General features: G+C 37.1%; 1 protein-coding gene across 1 annotated transcript in view; it reads right to left on the minus strand.

The window, feature by feature from the left end:
- LOC150089433 (spectrin alpha chain-like) overlaps nt 1-17,053 on the minus strand; it is a 579,218-nt gene that overhangs the window by 101,358 nt on the left and 460,807 nt on the right. Inside the window, 1 exon segment of the mRNA XM_090389473.1 lies at nt 3,296-3,368. Within this exon segment, the coding sequence (XP_090245599.1) occupies nt 3,296-3,368 (73 nt within the window).

A 17,053-nucleotide genomic window follows, 5' to 3' on the forward strand; every position in this document is an offset into this window, starting at 1 on the left:
CAGAGGCGCTGGCACGTGTGCTGGTAGCAGGATTATTCTGGACGGCATTCAACACACTTTCTTCCATGGCGGGAGTTCACATCGAACGTGGTCTGCCCGCACTACTCCTGTTACCCCTAAATAACCCATAATCGCACAAATTTTGATGCACACGTGCAAACAAATGGTGGTCCGGTACCATCTGTCTGGGAAGCGTTCTTCATAAATTCGTTGAACGGCTCGTTCATTGCCCTCTGCTAATCCATACGCTAGGTGATGTCTACCAGCTCACAGTTCGTATATCGATGCATGCTCTTCGTGCGGCGACTACTGCTTGAATGAGTAAACCAGAAATTTTCCCTCTCAAGAACTGATGAACAGTGCCGTCTACCGACTTACGGTGACGTTTCCGGTTATGGGTTCCTATGCGATTCACATTCCTTTAGATGTTACCTACCTCCCCTAAACGTTTGTACCAATATTTTTGAGACACCCTGTATATATGTAACAGCAACATGATACAAGAAAGTGTAAAAGCTTATTACAGTACTAGCAAAGCAAAAAAAAAACAACTTCCATTTTCCCCATGTGGCTAAATGTGAATTTAGCCAAAGGATTTTTTCCAATTTGAATTTATGACCCTCCCTTTTTTTTTTTTTTTTTTAATAATTAAAACCCCAAACACAAAAGGTATTAGAACTTAGACTGCAATTTACGAAACCCGAGTACTTCTTAGTAAGAATATCCTTTTCTGTTCAAAACTAATCTTGCTTTTATTCTCTGCACACTTTCCAACAATAGATCCATGTCCTTCCTAAAATGAGGTTTCCAAATATGCAGTATATGTGGCCTAACCACTGCCTTATACAATGGGTTAATCACCTCTTTACTCCAGGTGGTAAAGTTCTTGTATATCATTTACAGAATCTCATGGGCTGTTCTAGTAACTTGCTTGCACTGCTCAGAGAATTTCAGATCAGACTGTACAATTACCCCTAGATCCATTCATACTCTACTACCTTGAGTTTGATACTGCCCAAATGGTATGTTATTGTGGCATTACTGCTACTCAAATGCAGTATCTTTCATTTATCACTGTTAAACCTTGATTGTCATTTTCCAGCCAATATGCTGAATTTATCTAGATCCTCTTGAAGTACCATACCCTGATAGATATCATTAATCACTATGTCCACCTTGGTATCATCAACAAACTTAAGGCTTCAAATTTGAAATACCTATACTGATATTAATAAATATTAAAAACAGTAGGTCACCCAAAACTGAGAATATCTTTTGTGCCCAGAACTAATCTTGTTGCTCGCCTCTGTGCACTTTCCAACAGATCCACATCCTTCCTAAAATGAGGTTTCCAAGCATGCAATACATGCTGCCTAACCACTGTCTTATACAATGGGTTAATCACCTCTTTCTTGTAAGTTCTTGTATATCACTGATAGAACCCCAGGGACTGTTCTAATAACTTCTTTGCATTGCTCAAAGAATTTCATGAAATGAGGTCTAAGTCCATGTGGAACCCAACTCGTTACATTAGTCCATTAACAGTAGTGACCATTTATAATTACTTTTCATCCCCTACCATCTAGCCATCCCTTATATCCATAGTGGTAACTTACCCTTAATGCCACACTGCTGCAACTTATACAATAATCATACATATGGTATAGTATCAAAGGCTTTATTGAAATCTAAGTATATGATGTCAAAATTATTCTTTGCATCCAGTTCCTTAATAAAACCTCATTGTAGCTAATTAGAGTGGGAGGCATGATCTCCCTTTAATGAATCCACACTGAAATTTCCTTATGGCTCCGCTTCTATCAAAATGATTTTCCGTTACTTCTTTTGCTATTGATTCCATTATTTTCCCTGAAACTGAGGTCAACCTTACATGTTTATAGTTACCCAGTGAACCAACCTTGTTAATAGGAGATAAATTTTCACATCTCCAATCTGCAAAGTACCCTTCCTAAATCTGAGGACACTCATTATGGTAGCTAAAGGTTTAACTCTCTTTTGCAGCTTCTTTTAATATAATTGGGTAAGTTCCACCAGCTCCAGGTGTTTCTCTTCCATCTTAGTTATTATAAAATCATTTAACTCCCATTAAGAATTAGATATACCTCTGTTAATCCCATCTCTTAATACTTATTTATATATGATGCAGATGCAAAACAATTATTCAGTTTACTAGCAATCTGTACAAGATCCAAAGTGATACCATTTGTATCCAATGGACCAATGCAAATCATCTCTTTCCTTCTAATCATTAACATATGCAAATAATTCCTTGCTATACTTTCCTTTGCATGCTTAGCCAAAGATATCTTATAATCTGCTTCAACTAAGACAGTTAGCCTGCCTAACTCCCTTACTTGATTAGTATGAGTAACTTCATTACACACTATTTTTTACTCACTGTAGGACTCTGTAGCCCTAGGCTCCATGCATTTTTCTTCTCTGCCACTAAAATGATCATCAGTTCATTTGAGTAAGTATAAAGCAGTAAAAAAATTATTTGTATATATAAAGTTACTTAAAATGCAATATCAATTGCATACAGAATGAAATTACACCAGAATTACTGTGCATTGACTGATGTCACGAGAGACATGACTGAAGTTTATAAGGCGCCTAGAGGGAATAGTAAAATGAGTGAAGGTGAAACTTTTACTGTTATAAATAATTCCAGAATTTACATTAGTCATTTTCTTTTTGGCCAGTGCAGCAAAATTTGTGCAAACCCTTCCTTACACTATATAACTAATACTGATACTAGTCTTCAACCCATCGAGCCATTTTGTTTTCACTTAATGGTAATTCTTTTACTAGCCCATTAGTCATCATATGACTTTGATATGAACTGAAAAATCTTATGACTTTGCAGTTTCATGGGACACATTTTTCTTTTAGCTTTTCAAGTGCCAATAGCTTGCTGTATAAAGCCTACACCAGGTTAAAATATAAAAATACATTTTTATATTTTAATAATAATTAATTTAATCAATAATTAATACTAATATTTACAATTAATGATTAATGATGTTGATGATTAATTTCAATGATTAATAATTAATTAATTTCAATGATTAATATTAATGATTAATTACTATTTTAATAATTAATTTTAACACTGTTTACCATTCTATATGTAAGCTAATTATTGATTGTCAATATTGGTAAACAGGTGAATCAGTAACAATTATTAATATTTAAAATTAAAGCACTGCATGAAACACCACAATAACTATGCTAACTGTTTTACCTTTAAATTTTCAGACACAGTTCAGCATACCTGTTTAAATTGCTCTTGCATGCGACGCAATTTCTGCTTACGAGCCTCAGAAGCAGCTCTAAGGTTGAACCACCTAAATTGAACAAGAAATCATGAGAATAAATTTCATGTTGTTACTCGATGAAATAGATTCCAACAGATTCAAAATTACTAATAACAGCAAACACATAAGTTTTCTTATTTAAATGTTAAATTTTCCCCCCCCTTATTAAATTTATGTGTACCAAATGGTACTAACCAGACTTACTACATGAAACTCACCATTCATCTGAAGACAAAAATGAATTAATATTTTAAAAAATAATAATAATGAAATGTAAATGTGCACATATAATTTATTAATTGTCAATCAATTTGGCCCTGGAGAGATTGTGCAGGGCTCATGGAGTAGAAGTTTTCTCAGCGTGGTCGGTGCTTGTTAACAGGAGAGATTGCTTCTACAGGGATGAGATACACTTAAATAGAAAGGGTGCAAGAATATTTGCTGATGTTATTGAGGCAATGGTAGGAGGGCCGGAAAACTGCTAGCTTGGGGGAATTCACAGACTAATAGGTTAACAGTAGCCACAGTCAGACATGGAAATGATTCTTGTACTGCTTCTATTGGAATGAGCCAGTTGATGTGATTTCAGGAACCGTTGGGGGTCATGAAACAAGTAAATACATGGGCTGTGTTAGAGTAACTAAGAGTAAGAACAGGTGCATGTTGTATGTACACCAGTTCTAGGAGAACAGTAAACAAATTTGATGAATTCGAAGTGCTGGTTAAGACATCCAAAGCGGATATTGTTGGGATATCAGAGACTTGGTGCCACTCAGATAGAAGGGATCCAGAATTGGAATTTGGGGAGTAAAACATGTACATAAAGGATTGACAGGATAGGAAGGGAGAAGGGGTTAAGAAACACACAAAATCTAAGGAAGTGCATCCAGTTGACATAGATGGACAGTGCAATGTTGAATCAGTTTAGTGTGACAAACACTAGGAAAACAAAAATGAGGATAGGAGTTTGTTATAGGCCTAATGACTCTGATTAGTACAATGAAGAATTATACAGAGAAATAGAGTGGGCCAGTAAATCAGAGTGTCTTATAATGGGGGATTTTAACTTCCCAGATATAGAATGGAACTTGTGAGTTGGTCACTCACACACTAGCAAGGCTTTTGTGGATTTATTGGATGATTGTTTTCTAAACCAGCATGTTAGAGAGGCAACAAGAGGGAGTACCACACTTGATCTGATTATTCATGCATTAAGAATTTACAGATAAAGGAACCACTAGGTAGCAGTGATCACAGTGTACTGATGTGGGATTTACTTAAAGATGTAACTACCATCAGGGATAAAGGGAAGGATTTTTGCTTTCGTAAAGGCAACTACAGGGATCTCAGAGATTTTTTAGGTTCTATATAGTGGGACCAACTGATGATCTTACCAACAGCAAATTCTAAATGGGAAGCATTCAAGTAATCAATCTTGGAAGCTACTAATCTTTTTGTTCCAACTAAGTAATACTGCTCTAGGTTAACGCCCAAATGGATATCAGATGAACTAATGAGATTCGTGGCAGAAAAGAAAAATGCATGGTATGCACATAAATTGTCAGGTGACACAGAAGCCTATGATAAATACAAGCTACTCTGTAATTAAGTCACAAAGGAGGTTAGGCAAGTGAAGGCAGATTGTGGGAAATCCTTGGCAAAGGATGCAAAGAAAAACAGTAAAGACTTCTTTACTTATATAAACTCTAAAAGGAAGGGGATGAATCAGATTGGTGCACTTGATATGAATGGTTTGACTGTAGATGATCATTCTCAGATAGCTGCCAAACTAAATGAGTATTTTGCATCTAGCAGAGTTATTCAAGGAGGAGAGAGCCAGATGTTTATCAAACTCTAACAGGGACTTATATGATTTTATAATAACTGAGAGCAAAGTGGAGGAGAAATTGTTGAAATTAAACATACCTGGAGTGAAAAGGAGGCAACAAAGAAAGTAAGCAAAAACTAGACTTGGGGGAAGTCCCCATGGACTGGGGATGTGCAAATGTATCTCCAATTCACAAAGGAGGATCAAAGGATGACACAAGTAATTACAGACCTGTTAGTTTGCCTTCTGTTGTGGGAAAAATAATGAAGTGACTGGTTAAAGATGCATTGCATCATCTCCTAGACAAGACTGAAGTTATAATACAGGCACAGCATGGGTTTGTCAAGGGGAAGTCTTGTCTGACCAATTTGATTGGATACTATGATGTGGGCACAAAGGAACAGGATGCAAAAAATTATTTTGATATCATACTTGGATTTCAGGAAAGCTTTTGATACTGTTGCACATGGAAGACTACTGTACAAATTGGAGCAGAATGGCATTAAGGGCAAGCTGCTACAATGGATAAAAGGATGGTTCAGTGGGAGAAGACAGAGAATGGTGGTCAATGGGTACTGTTCTACGTGGACTAATGTTATTAGTGGTGTCCCTCGGGGTTCAGTGTTGGGCCCATTGTTATTTTGTATATTTATCAATGATATTGATGAAGGTATATCAAGCTTAATATCAAAGTTTGCAGATGACACAAAGGTTGGCAGAGTTGTTAATAACAGTAATGACAGTATGCTGCTGCAACAGGATCTGAAAAACTTGGGTAGATGGGCTAGAGGTGGCAACTGAAGTTTAAAATTGACAAATGCAAAGTATTGCATATGGGTAGCAGTAACCCTAGAGAAATGTACCAGCTATGTGGTGTTACACCCAGTGTAGTGGAGAATGAGAGAGACCTTGGGATAATTGCGTAGTCAGATATGAAGTTTTCTGAGCAGGCTGCCAGAGTAGGTAATGCGATCTTGTCAATGATATACAGATATTTTGCAAACAGGGATAAGGAGGTGATTATCCCATTGTATAAGGCAATGTTCAGGCCACACCTTGAGTACTGCATACAGGTCTAGAAGCCTCATTTTAGGAAGGATGTAGAGTTGCTAGAACAAGTACAGTTGGTCGTCGACTTACGACCGACTTCTGTTCTGACTGACAGGTCGTAAGTCGATCTGGTCGTATGTCGGCCATATATTTATTAACAGTATTTTTTAACCTTTCTAATCTTTTTATTATCTTTATAATTTATTTTTATAATCTTTTAAATTTTTATCATCTTTTATTTTTCATTTTAAATACAGTAATGCTTTTATCTTTTACTTCGTTTCTACGCCTAGGCTATCTCTCTCTAGGAGGTTAAATTCAAACGCTCTGTACATTTTAATTGGTTTATTATTCATACTGTTTATAAAAATACAAAACTACGATCTATAATTACATATACAGTATTGTACATAATTTGAAAAATAATACTGTACATAATGTACTGTAAACACAAAAATACAATCTAAAATTAATGTAAAAATTAATACAAATGAAATTTACAAAATCAAATTTTTAATCTTTGCTTGTGCTGGGTTGTGGATCATCAGGGTCATTTTCTTGAGTTGAGGTAGGAGATGTTTTCTTGATGAGGAACATGCTAAGCTTTGTTTGAACAGTTTGTTTCTTTTTTTCTTCATATATCTCACGATAGCAACGCACAGCATCTTGAATGATACGTTCAACCTTTGTAAATCGTTCGACATTAGCGTCCATTGCTTCGAAACTGGCGAGAGCTTTATTTAGTTGCGAAAAAGAATCTGATAAACCCTTTGCAGTGAATTTCTTTTCTGGCTTCTCTTCTTCTCTCTCTTCTTCCTCCCTCGCTTTTTCTTGTGCCACTCTCTGTGCTTCCAATTCAATCAACTCTTCATCCGAAAGGTGTTTTGTCTCACAGTCTAGCAACTCCTCTACGTCTTCTATTTCACATTCTAATTTAAGATTTTTTGCAAGTTTAACTATTTTTTCTGTAATCACTTCCAGCTCCTCTCCTTTTTCAGATCCTTCAAATGTAGTATTCGCATAACATTTTAGACACTTTTTCCAAATCCCCGACATACAATTCTTTGATACACATTCCCATGCGGTCGAAATATTCTTGACACACTGAAGAATGTTGTACTGCTTCCAAAAGTCTCGCAAAGATAAATCAGCATCAGAATCTATCGCATCGATGGCTTGTGCGAATGTCGTTCTGAGATAGTGAGCCTTAAATGCTGAAATAGCACCCTGATCCATGGGTTGAATAAGAGCGGTTGTGTTAGGTGGCATAAAAACCACTCTAACATCATGATGAAGGTCATCCAGATGAGGGGGGTGGCCAGGAGCATTGTCTATAACCAATAAAATCTTGAAAGGGATACCTTTCTCCGCACAATATTCACGAGCTTGGGGAATGAAGCAGTTCATGAACCAGTCTTCGAACAGTGCTTGAGTCATCCAAGCTTTAGGGTTTGAACGGTAGTAAATGGGCAGTGTGTGCTTGTTGATGTGCTTAAATGCACGAGGGTTTTCTGAATGATAAATGAGAAAAGGCTTCAGCTTAAAACCCGCGGCATTCCCACCAAGCAACAAAGTTAATCGATCCTTAAAAGCTTTGAATCCTGGCATCCTTTTTGCTTCTTGGTGTATGTACGTACGATTAGGCATGCGTTTCCATTGCAAGCCGGTTTCATCGACGTTGAATATTTGTTCCAGTAGATAACCTTCTTCTTTGATTAAAAAGTCGAAACTATCAACGAATTTTTTGGCTCCATCTTCATCTGCACTTCCTGCTTCTCCTGTGACATGTACATTATGCAAAGCAAATCTTTTTTTAAAACGCTTAAACCACCCAGTACTAGCCTGAAAATCTTGTGCGTGATCGTCTCCGGCGCGTGATTTTAAACTCTGAAACAAACTTCTAGCCTTCGCTTGCACTGTGTGAAGGCTCATGGGTGTATTTTTTTGTATTAAATCTTCCATCCATATAAACAACAATTTCTCCATTTCATGGATGGGTCCCTGTCGTTGTTTGGTTAAAATTGTAGACTTAATAGGCGCAGAACCTTTCACAGCTTCCCAAATTCTTTCTTTGTCCTTAAGTATCGTCGATACTGTGGAATGTGATAACTTCAAGTCACGGGCTATCGTATTCACTTTCTTTCCACCTTCATACTGCTGGATAACTTTCATTTTACACTCTAAATCAATAGTTTTCCTTAACTTCTTAGCTGGTGTATATGTAGATGAAGGCATTTTCCTTTTACTAAACATTTTATGGGTACAGTATTTCAACAGAATTTGAATTAATACACCACACGCAACAGATGCTTGAAAGCGACTGAGTGTATGTGACAGAGGAGTCTAAGAAATTTTATTGCTCGCAATTTAACGCCAGCAATTAATCGCTAGCAGTTTACCGCCACGTCAGTTTATCGCATAAACAATTTATTGCCTAAAAATATCGCCAAGCAATACTGTACATATAAAATTTATTTTTAACTTAAGTAGCATAGCATGTTTTAGGAGAGTGGGGGTAGGGCGTGTCGATTAGGGAGGTACTTATATTTAATTATCCCAACGTGACTGATTCTGAAGATTGCATAAACATTCATTTTGAATTTTTGCAGTGTACTATGACATACATAATGTTATAATTAGTTTAGTTTAAAATTAATCAATTGTTATATTGTTTAAATAATGGATTTTTTACTATTTTTGTGATACATGTAACTATGATTTATTAATTTATTATTATTATTATTTTTTTTTTTGTGGTCGTAAGTGCAGCCGGTCGTAAGTCGCATAGGTCGTAAGTCGACGACCAAGTGTATAGAGAAGAGCAACAAGACTGGTGAAGGAAACAAGGGGGATTCCCTTGTGAAAAAGGCTTAAGTTCTGCAAATTGCTGCTTCTGGAGACTAGGCACCTGCAAGGCGATCTGATTGAGGTGAATAAGGCCTTGAATGGATTGAGCAGGCTTAATGCTGATGGGATTCTTCCGCTTGCTCAGATTACACACCTGAGTGGGCATAGATTCAAACTGAGGAAAGAGAGTTGTAGAACAGATGTGTGGAAGTTTGTCTTTAGCCAGCAGGTAGTTGATTGCTGGAACAAACTTCCATCTGTTGTTGTGGAAGCTGGTAGCTTAAATAAATTCAAGGCAGAACTAGACAACCTTTGGAATAAATGGATCAGTGAAATGGGAAGGGGTTTTTTCCCCTTTTGGCTGATGCTGTATAAACGTGCTTTCTTGCATCATGTGCCTCTACTAATGTAATGCTAATATTAGAAACTTCTTTTAATAATGTGGATGTTGAAATTTGCAAATATAAAAGTCCGAGGAAGGGTGATATTAAATACAAAAGATATTAGCATTAGTCTAATAGAGGCATATGATGCAAGAAAGCAAGCTTATACAGCATCAGCCAAAAAAAAAAAAAAAAAAAAAAAAAACTTTCCTATTTCACTCATCCATTTGTTCCAAACGTTTGTCTAGTTCTGCCTTGAATTTATTTAAGCTATCAACTTCCACAACAACAGACAGTGGTGCAGTATCCTATAAGCAAAAATGACATCTGCATAGGGCCAGATCAGAGGGTTGGAGCCAAAATTGCTGTTTCAAAAATTCTGTTTTTTTTTTTTTTTTTTTAACTAATATTTTTTAAGTGATTTTTATTGGAAACTAATATCTATGCACATGTGCCAAGGTCAATGAACTTTGCATGAAGATTAATTTGAAAATTACTTTTTTTTTTTTTTTTTTTCAAAAAAAAAACAGTAAAAAAAATTTGATGAAATTTCATATTTCGTTCTTGTGTCATATAATTTGTTTTTTATCACAATAAAATGAAATTGAAAATGTTCTTGATTACTTTTTTTCTTTAGATAGGGCCTCCAAATTCTTTACCTTGAGCCCCATGAAAGTATAACATGCCATGGACGTTTATTCCAGCAAATAATTACCAGCTGGCTAAAGGAAAATTTCCGGACATCTATTTGACAACTGTCTTTCCTCAATTTCAGTTTATGCCACCTCAGGTTCGTAATCTGACCAAGAGGAAGAATCCCATCAGCACTGAGCAGTAGCATAGCAACCCTTTTTCTGGCCTGGAGGCAAAGAACATGTTCGGGCCCCTACTTCATTAATGAAAATTGCAAAAAGAGGAGACAGTCAAAGACTCCAGGCCCCTAAAGGGCCTGGGCCTGCAGGCAATTGCCTTGCCTGCCGACATGGTAGCTACGCCACTAGCACTGAGCCTGCTCAACCCATTCAAGGCCTTATACACTTCAATCAGATCATCTCGCAGGTGCCTAGTCTCCAGATGCTGTAATTTGCAGAACTTCAGCTTTTCTTCATAAGAGCACCCCTTTGTTCTCCTCACCAGTCTTGTTGCCCTTCTCTGTACTCATAATAGCAACTCTACATCTTTCCTAAAATGAGGCTTCCAGACCTATATGCAGCACTCAAATGTGGCCTGACCATTGCCTTATACAAGAGGATAATCACCTCCTTATCCCTGCTCACAAAACTCCTGTATATCATTGACAAGACCCCATGACCTACTCTGGCAGCCTGTCTGTGCTGTTCGGAAAACTTCATATCTGACTGCACAATTACCCCCAGGTCTCTTTCATTCTCCACTACCCTGAGTGTAATACCACCCAGTTGCACATTTCTCTGGGTTACTTCTACCCACACGCAGTACTTTGCATTTGTTAAACTTCAGTTGCCACTTCTCAGCCCATCTGCCCAACTTTTCTAGATCTTGTTGCAGCAGCATACTGTCATTTCTGTTATTAACAACCCTGCCAACCTTTGTATCATCTGCAAACTTTGACATTAAGTTTGATATACCTTCATCAATATCATTGATAAATATACAAAACAACAATGGGCCCAACTCCAAACCCTGGAGAACACCACTAATAAAATTAGTCCACAAAGAGCAGTATCCACTGATTACCACTCTCTGTCTTCTCCCATTCAACCATCCTTTTATCCATTGTAGCAACTTGCCCTTAATACCATACTGCTCCAATCTGTACAGTAGTCTTCTATGTGCAACAGTATCAAAAGCTTTCCTGAAATCCAAGTATATGATATAAAAATAATTTTTTGCATCCAGTTCCTTTGTGACCACATCATAGTATCCAATCAAATTGGTCAGACGAGACTTCCCCTTAACAAACCCGTGCTCTGTCTGAATTATTACTGCTATCTTGTCTAGATGCTCCTGCAATGCTTCTTTAACCAATGACACCATTATTTTTTCCAGAACAGAAGTTAAACTAACTAGTCTGTAATTACTCATGTCACCCTTTGAACCCCCCCTTTGTTAATTGGAGATACATTTGCTCATCTCCGGTACATGGGGACTTACCCTGAGTCCAAGGATGCTCTCATAATTATGACTAAGGGTTTGCATAGTTACTTTGCCACCTCCTTTAATATAACTGGATAGATTCTTTCCACCCCAGGTGCCCTTCTTATGTTTAACTTCAACAATTTCTCCTCCACTTTGCTCTCGAGAATGATAATCTACTCAAACCATTCATATCAAGTGCACGAATCAGATTCATCCCCAGCCTTTTAGAGTTTATATAAGTAAAGAAGTCTCTGATGTTTTTCTTTGCATCCATTGCCAAAGATTTCTCATAATCTGCCTTCGCTTGCCTAACCTCCTTTGTGACTTGATTACAGACTAGCTTACATATACCATAGGCTTCTGTGTTGTCTGACAATTTATATGAATCCCATACATTTTTCTTCTCTGCCATGATTCTTATTAGTTCATCTGGCATCCATTTGCATCTAAACCTAGAACGGTATTTCTGAGTTGGAACAAAAAGATTAGTAGCTTCCAAGATTACTTTCTTGAATGCTTTCCATTTAGAATTTGCTGTTGGTAACATGATCAGTTGGCCCCACTTTATAGAACTTAAAAAATCTCTGAGACCACTATAGTCACCTTTACGAAAGCAAAAAACCTTCCCTTTACCCCTGATGATAGTTACATCTTTAAGTAAATCCCACATCAGTACACTGTGATCACTGCCACCTAGTGGTTCCTTATCTATAAATTCTTAATGCATGAATAATCACTACTGATAATCAGATCAAGAGTGTTACTCCTTCTGGTTGTCTCTCTAGCATGCTACTGTAAAAAACAATCACCCAATAAATCCACAAAAGACTTGCTAGTGTGCGAGTGACCAACCCACAAGTTTCAGTCAATATCTGGGAAGTTAAAATCCCCCATTATTAGACACTCTGATTTACTGGTCCACTACTTCTCTGTATAATTGTTCATTGTACTTATCAGCGTCATTAGGCCTATAACAAACACCTACCCTCATTTTTGCTTTCCCAGTGCTTAGGTCACACGAAACGGACTCAACATTGCACTGTCCATCTATGTCAACTGGATGCATTTCCTTAGATTTTATGTGTTTCTTAACTAACAGCATAACTCCTCATCCCTTCCTATTCTGTCTATTTTTTCTGTACACATTGTACTCTCCAAATTCAAAATCTGCATTCCTTTTATCTGTGTGACACCAAGTCTCTGATATCCCAACAATATCTGCCTTTGATGTCTTGACAAGTACTTCATATTTATTTACTATACTCAAAGAATTAGTGTACATGCAAGTATACATGCACCTGTTCTTACTCTTAGTTACTCTAACACAGCCCATGTATTTACTTGTTTCATGACTCCCAGCAGTTCCTAAAATCCCCAGCAACTTGCTTTCCAGACTGCTGCACATTCCAATAGAAGCAGTGCAAGAATCATTTCCACCTCTGCCTGCAGCTACTTATAATCTATTAGTCTGTGAATCCCCCCAAGCTAGCAGTTTTCCGACCCACCTACCATTGCCTCGATAGAATCAGCAAATATTCTTGCATCCTTTCTATTTAAGTGTATCCCATCCCTGTAGAAGCAATCTCACCTGTTAACAAGCACAGCCCATGCTGAAAAAAAATTCTACCCCACGAGCCTCACACAATCTCCCCAGGGCTGAATTGATTGACAAAGCTGTCATCATATACTCCCTCCTATTGTGTCTGGGCAGGATTGCAGGATATGTTAGGACCTAATAAAACTTAGTACTATGCATTTGCTAAAAGTTGATTCAGAGAGAAGACAGAACGCACTTGTTGACTCTTCTTCACTTGAATTTCTGTAGATTTTAATTTTCAGAGAATACACATGTGGAGGAGAGTTGTTCCAAACAACAGAAGTAAAAGGAATAAATAAGGAAGAGGGAAAATTAGTCGTGTAAATTTGGAGTTGGACAGTGATGGGATTACAGTTGCCAATTCAGAAGATCAGCATCCATGGAAGAATCTACAGATTAAGCATGCAGCTGAAACTGAGTGTTCATGAGACAGGGCGAAGAGATTTATAGAGACTTGTCATGGAATTAGTGATGTCACTTCAGAAGAACAGCATCCATCTGTTCTGAACTGGCAAAAGCATGCAGCAGAAACTGAAAGACTAAGATAATGTGAAGGGATTTGTAAGAGATGGTCCATTAATTAACCTGAGTGTGCCCTTTTCAATGGAGTCCAAGGTTTTTTTTTTTTTTTTTTTTTTTTTGGTAGTTGTTGGCGCATCGGCTTCTGTGGCCATAATGCACCTTCCAAGGTTTTTGCAGTACTTTGATCCAAGCCTGAGGCGGGATTCGAACCCGCAACCTTTGGGTTGCCAGGCAGGCACTTTACCCACCCGGCTAGCCCGGTCGGCTGGAGTCCAAGGAGAGAGGATTTCTGGAGATACTGCCCCAAATGTGGGAACAATATTCCAAGGTTGGAATATTGTTTACAATTTCAGATGTGGGATTTGTACGCAGTCAGTAATTGTGCACAAAATGTTCGGAAGAAAATAAAACCCAGTTTTTTCGATGCATATGAAGCAATATTTGTGATGTGCTCATGCCAAGAGAGATTACAACTCAGAGTAATCCTAACAGAGATATGTGATATCATCTAGAAATCTGAGTGTTATCAAAGATAAGTAAGCATAGGAGCAGTAAATTCTTTTTTGCAATAAATAAGACAGGACTGAGTCTTAAAAGGATTAACGTTAGTTTAACTTTTTTGTTGAGCCATTGGAGAATTACCTGAATATCAGAATTTAAGAAACTGGCAGTAAATATTTGAGAAGCTCTTTGTGCACAGCAAGGGTTTCTCAAATTGGAAAGTGGACTGCAATCATTAGCAAACCCATGAATAGGTTTTCCTGTCAGTGAAAAAAACTCATTAATATACAATATGAAAAGAGTGGGAGACACCAGCATTAGTTGAGAAGTGAGAATCTATCATCACCTAAAATGTGAGTGAGTGTGTGAGAGAGAGAGAGAGAGAGAGAGAGAGAGAGAGAGAGAGAGAGAGAGAGAGAGAGAGAGAGAGAGAGAGAGCTGACTATCCAACCATAAAAAATAAATTGCCATCCATGAGATGGGAGCTTGTTTAGAAGACCTTTACACCAAACAAATTCAAAAGCCTTTCAACTACTTCAGTATTATCAAATTTTTCCACTGAATCTGTTCAAAGATGAGGAACATAGCCAATATATCACCAGGGGACTGACACTGAAGGAATCTACATCAGCAATCACTGATGAGAAGGAAGATGTTAAGATAGTTTAAGAGGTTTCGGTTTTTTGATTTCTCTATTATTTTGGAAAGAGTAGAGGTAAACACAATGGAACAATAAGTAGAAGGGAGGTATTTGTCACACTATTTAGGGTCTGGCTGGATGTGAGTAAATTTCTATTAAGCGTAAAAACACCAGTGGAATATAAAAGTATAAAATGGGTGGTACAAACAGATGCAAACTCAGGAGCATAGGTTTTGAGACCAAGTGGGGAAATGTCATCAGGACACAAGCTCTCTTGGCATAAAGTGCATACAGAATTTACCTAATATCCTTCTGTCAGAATAATACAGGAGGTATTGAGTGGAATATATTGCAAAGTGTTCTGCCAAGATCACAGATATAAGAGCTAGCAGAAAAGGATGCTAAGTCATTTATCTTTCCATGAGGATGCAATGGAACCATCAGGTTGTAACAGATGGAAGTAGAGAGGGAGAGAAATTATGGCCAATAGCTTTGGCAAGGGGTGAGAGAGAGAGAGAGAGTTTGACTACCACTTGGGCATGTTTTCTATTCTTAGACGTTCAAAATCAAGTTTGCATTGATCAATAATTGTTGTGAGCTTTAGTGTAGACAGAAAATGAAGCCAGAGATTTGGATAAGTCTGTGTACTACATTCTTATCTCGAACAGCCTAAGTTCATTTATTGGAATATCAAAGTTTAGATAAAGGAGAATGTTTTAGGGCCAGATCAGAATAGAGAATCATCCCTAAAAGAATAATTTCACTGACACAATCTGAGTAAACATCAGGATCCAACGATTTAAAACACCCATTCTGCATTCATTTAATGCCAAACAACATGAAACTGACTGCTAGAATGGGCACGTGGGGTGAAGAGGGCTCCTTTTGGGAAGATACCATCAAGGTTGTGATCTGAGAAACTTAGAGAACAACTAACATTAACCATGTGCTTTGAAGAGTTGTTAGTGAGAAAGAGATCAAGACTGCTAGGTGTGGAGTTAGGATTGGCTGGTATTCTGGTAGGTAAATTACCAGGTTGTTTATAGTTATTAGTAAAAAGCCACAGAATTTCAACTAACTGAGATTGTGTAACTAGAAAACTGAAACCAACTGGAGTTGAATATTAAAATCACCTCACTCTTAGGAAAGTTATAGTGGTAGGAAACAGAGTTTCAAAGGAAGGAAGTCAAAAAGTTCTGGATGATTTGTAAAGTTGGAAGAATAACAGAGGTGACAGATGAATCACAAAAAATGAGAGATTAAAGGTTAGGAAGTCTCTGACAAGGAATATCAGAGTGGATTTATGCAGAAGTACCACTGCATAAGTACACTTATGCACTTAAAGTAAAAGAACAAATAATTAGAGCAACTGAGATGAGTAGTTGTTGAGATAAATGAAGACCATCAGAAAAATAAGTATGCTTGGCAGATTGTTGGTGGAAACAGCCATAACTGTGACCACATATATTTGTTAAAAATGAATGGGTTTTTAAGAGGTTACACATTTTCACAGATGTTTGTATTATTTGTTTGACTATTCATGATGTATTGAATAGCTAAGGTAAAAGTACGGATTGGGGGGGGGTCAAGTATGAATTAATGAAATTTTTTGATTTGGCATACACACAACAAGAATATACCCAGCTCCTTAACAAAATGTGGTCTCAAAAATGCCTCCAGCATACACACTATTTGGAATCCCTGAAGTTACTAATTAGCAAAGTAGAAGCAGTAAGATTATACACAGGCTGCTCTAGATTCCTCCTGGACAGCTGCCAATAAGTCAAATTTAATGGCCTGTCTAACAGCTAACCTGCAAGGTTTAAGGCTTTTTCTCCCAGAAATTTCATCCAGAAAAACAGGTAAATCAACCAAAGAAGACCAGCAATTTATGGACACGTTACACAGGGGCAGATGATAAGTTCTCAGGTGGCTCTAATATTAGTTTTTTGAACTTCAAATTGTAAGGAATACTGGATTTCTCCAGGGTACCAATCATAACCGAAAAAAAAAGCCATGACACATTACAAAACATTGAGTGAATATTAATTGATATAGTGAAACTTAAAACAATTACTTTTATAAAGGAGTTTAATTATACAGAGGTAATACATACACATTATTTCTACTACCAAGGTAGTTTTAATGCATGGTTTTAATTATATCTACAATAGTAGATATAATTATATAAAATTAAAATATAATAATTTTAATTGTATCTCATATGAG

Source organism: Mastigoproctus giganteus, chromosome 2, assembly GCF_048544385.1.
Source record: "Mastigoproctus giganteus isolate SK-2022 chromosome 2, ASM4854438v1, whole genome shotgun sequence".
In the NCBI taxonomy this organism is placed as follows: domain Eukaryota; kingdom Metazoa; phylum Arthropoda; class Arachnida; order Uropygi; family Thelyphonidae; genus Mastigoproctus; species Mastigoproctus giganteus.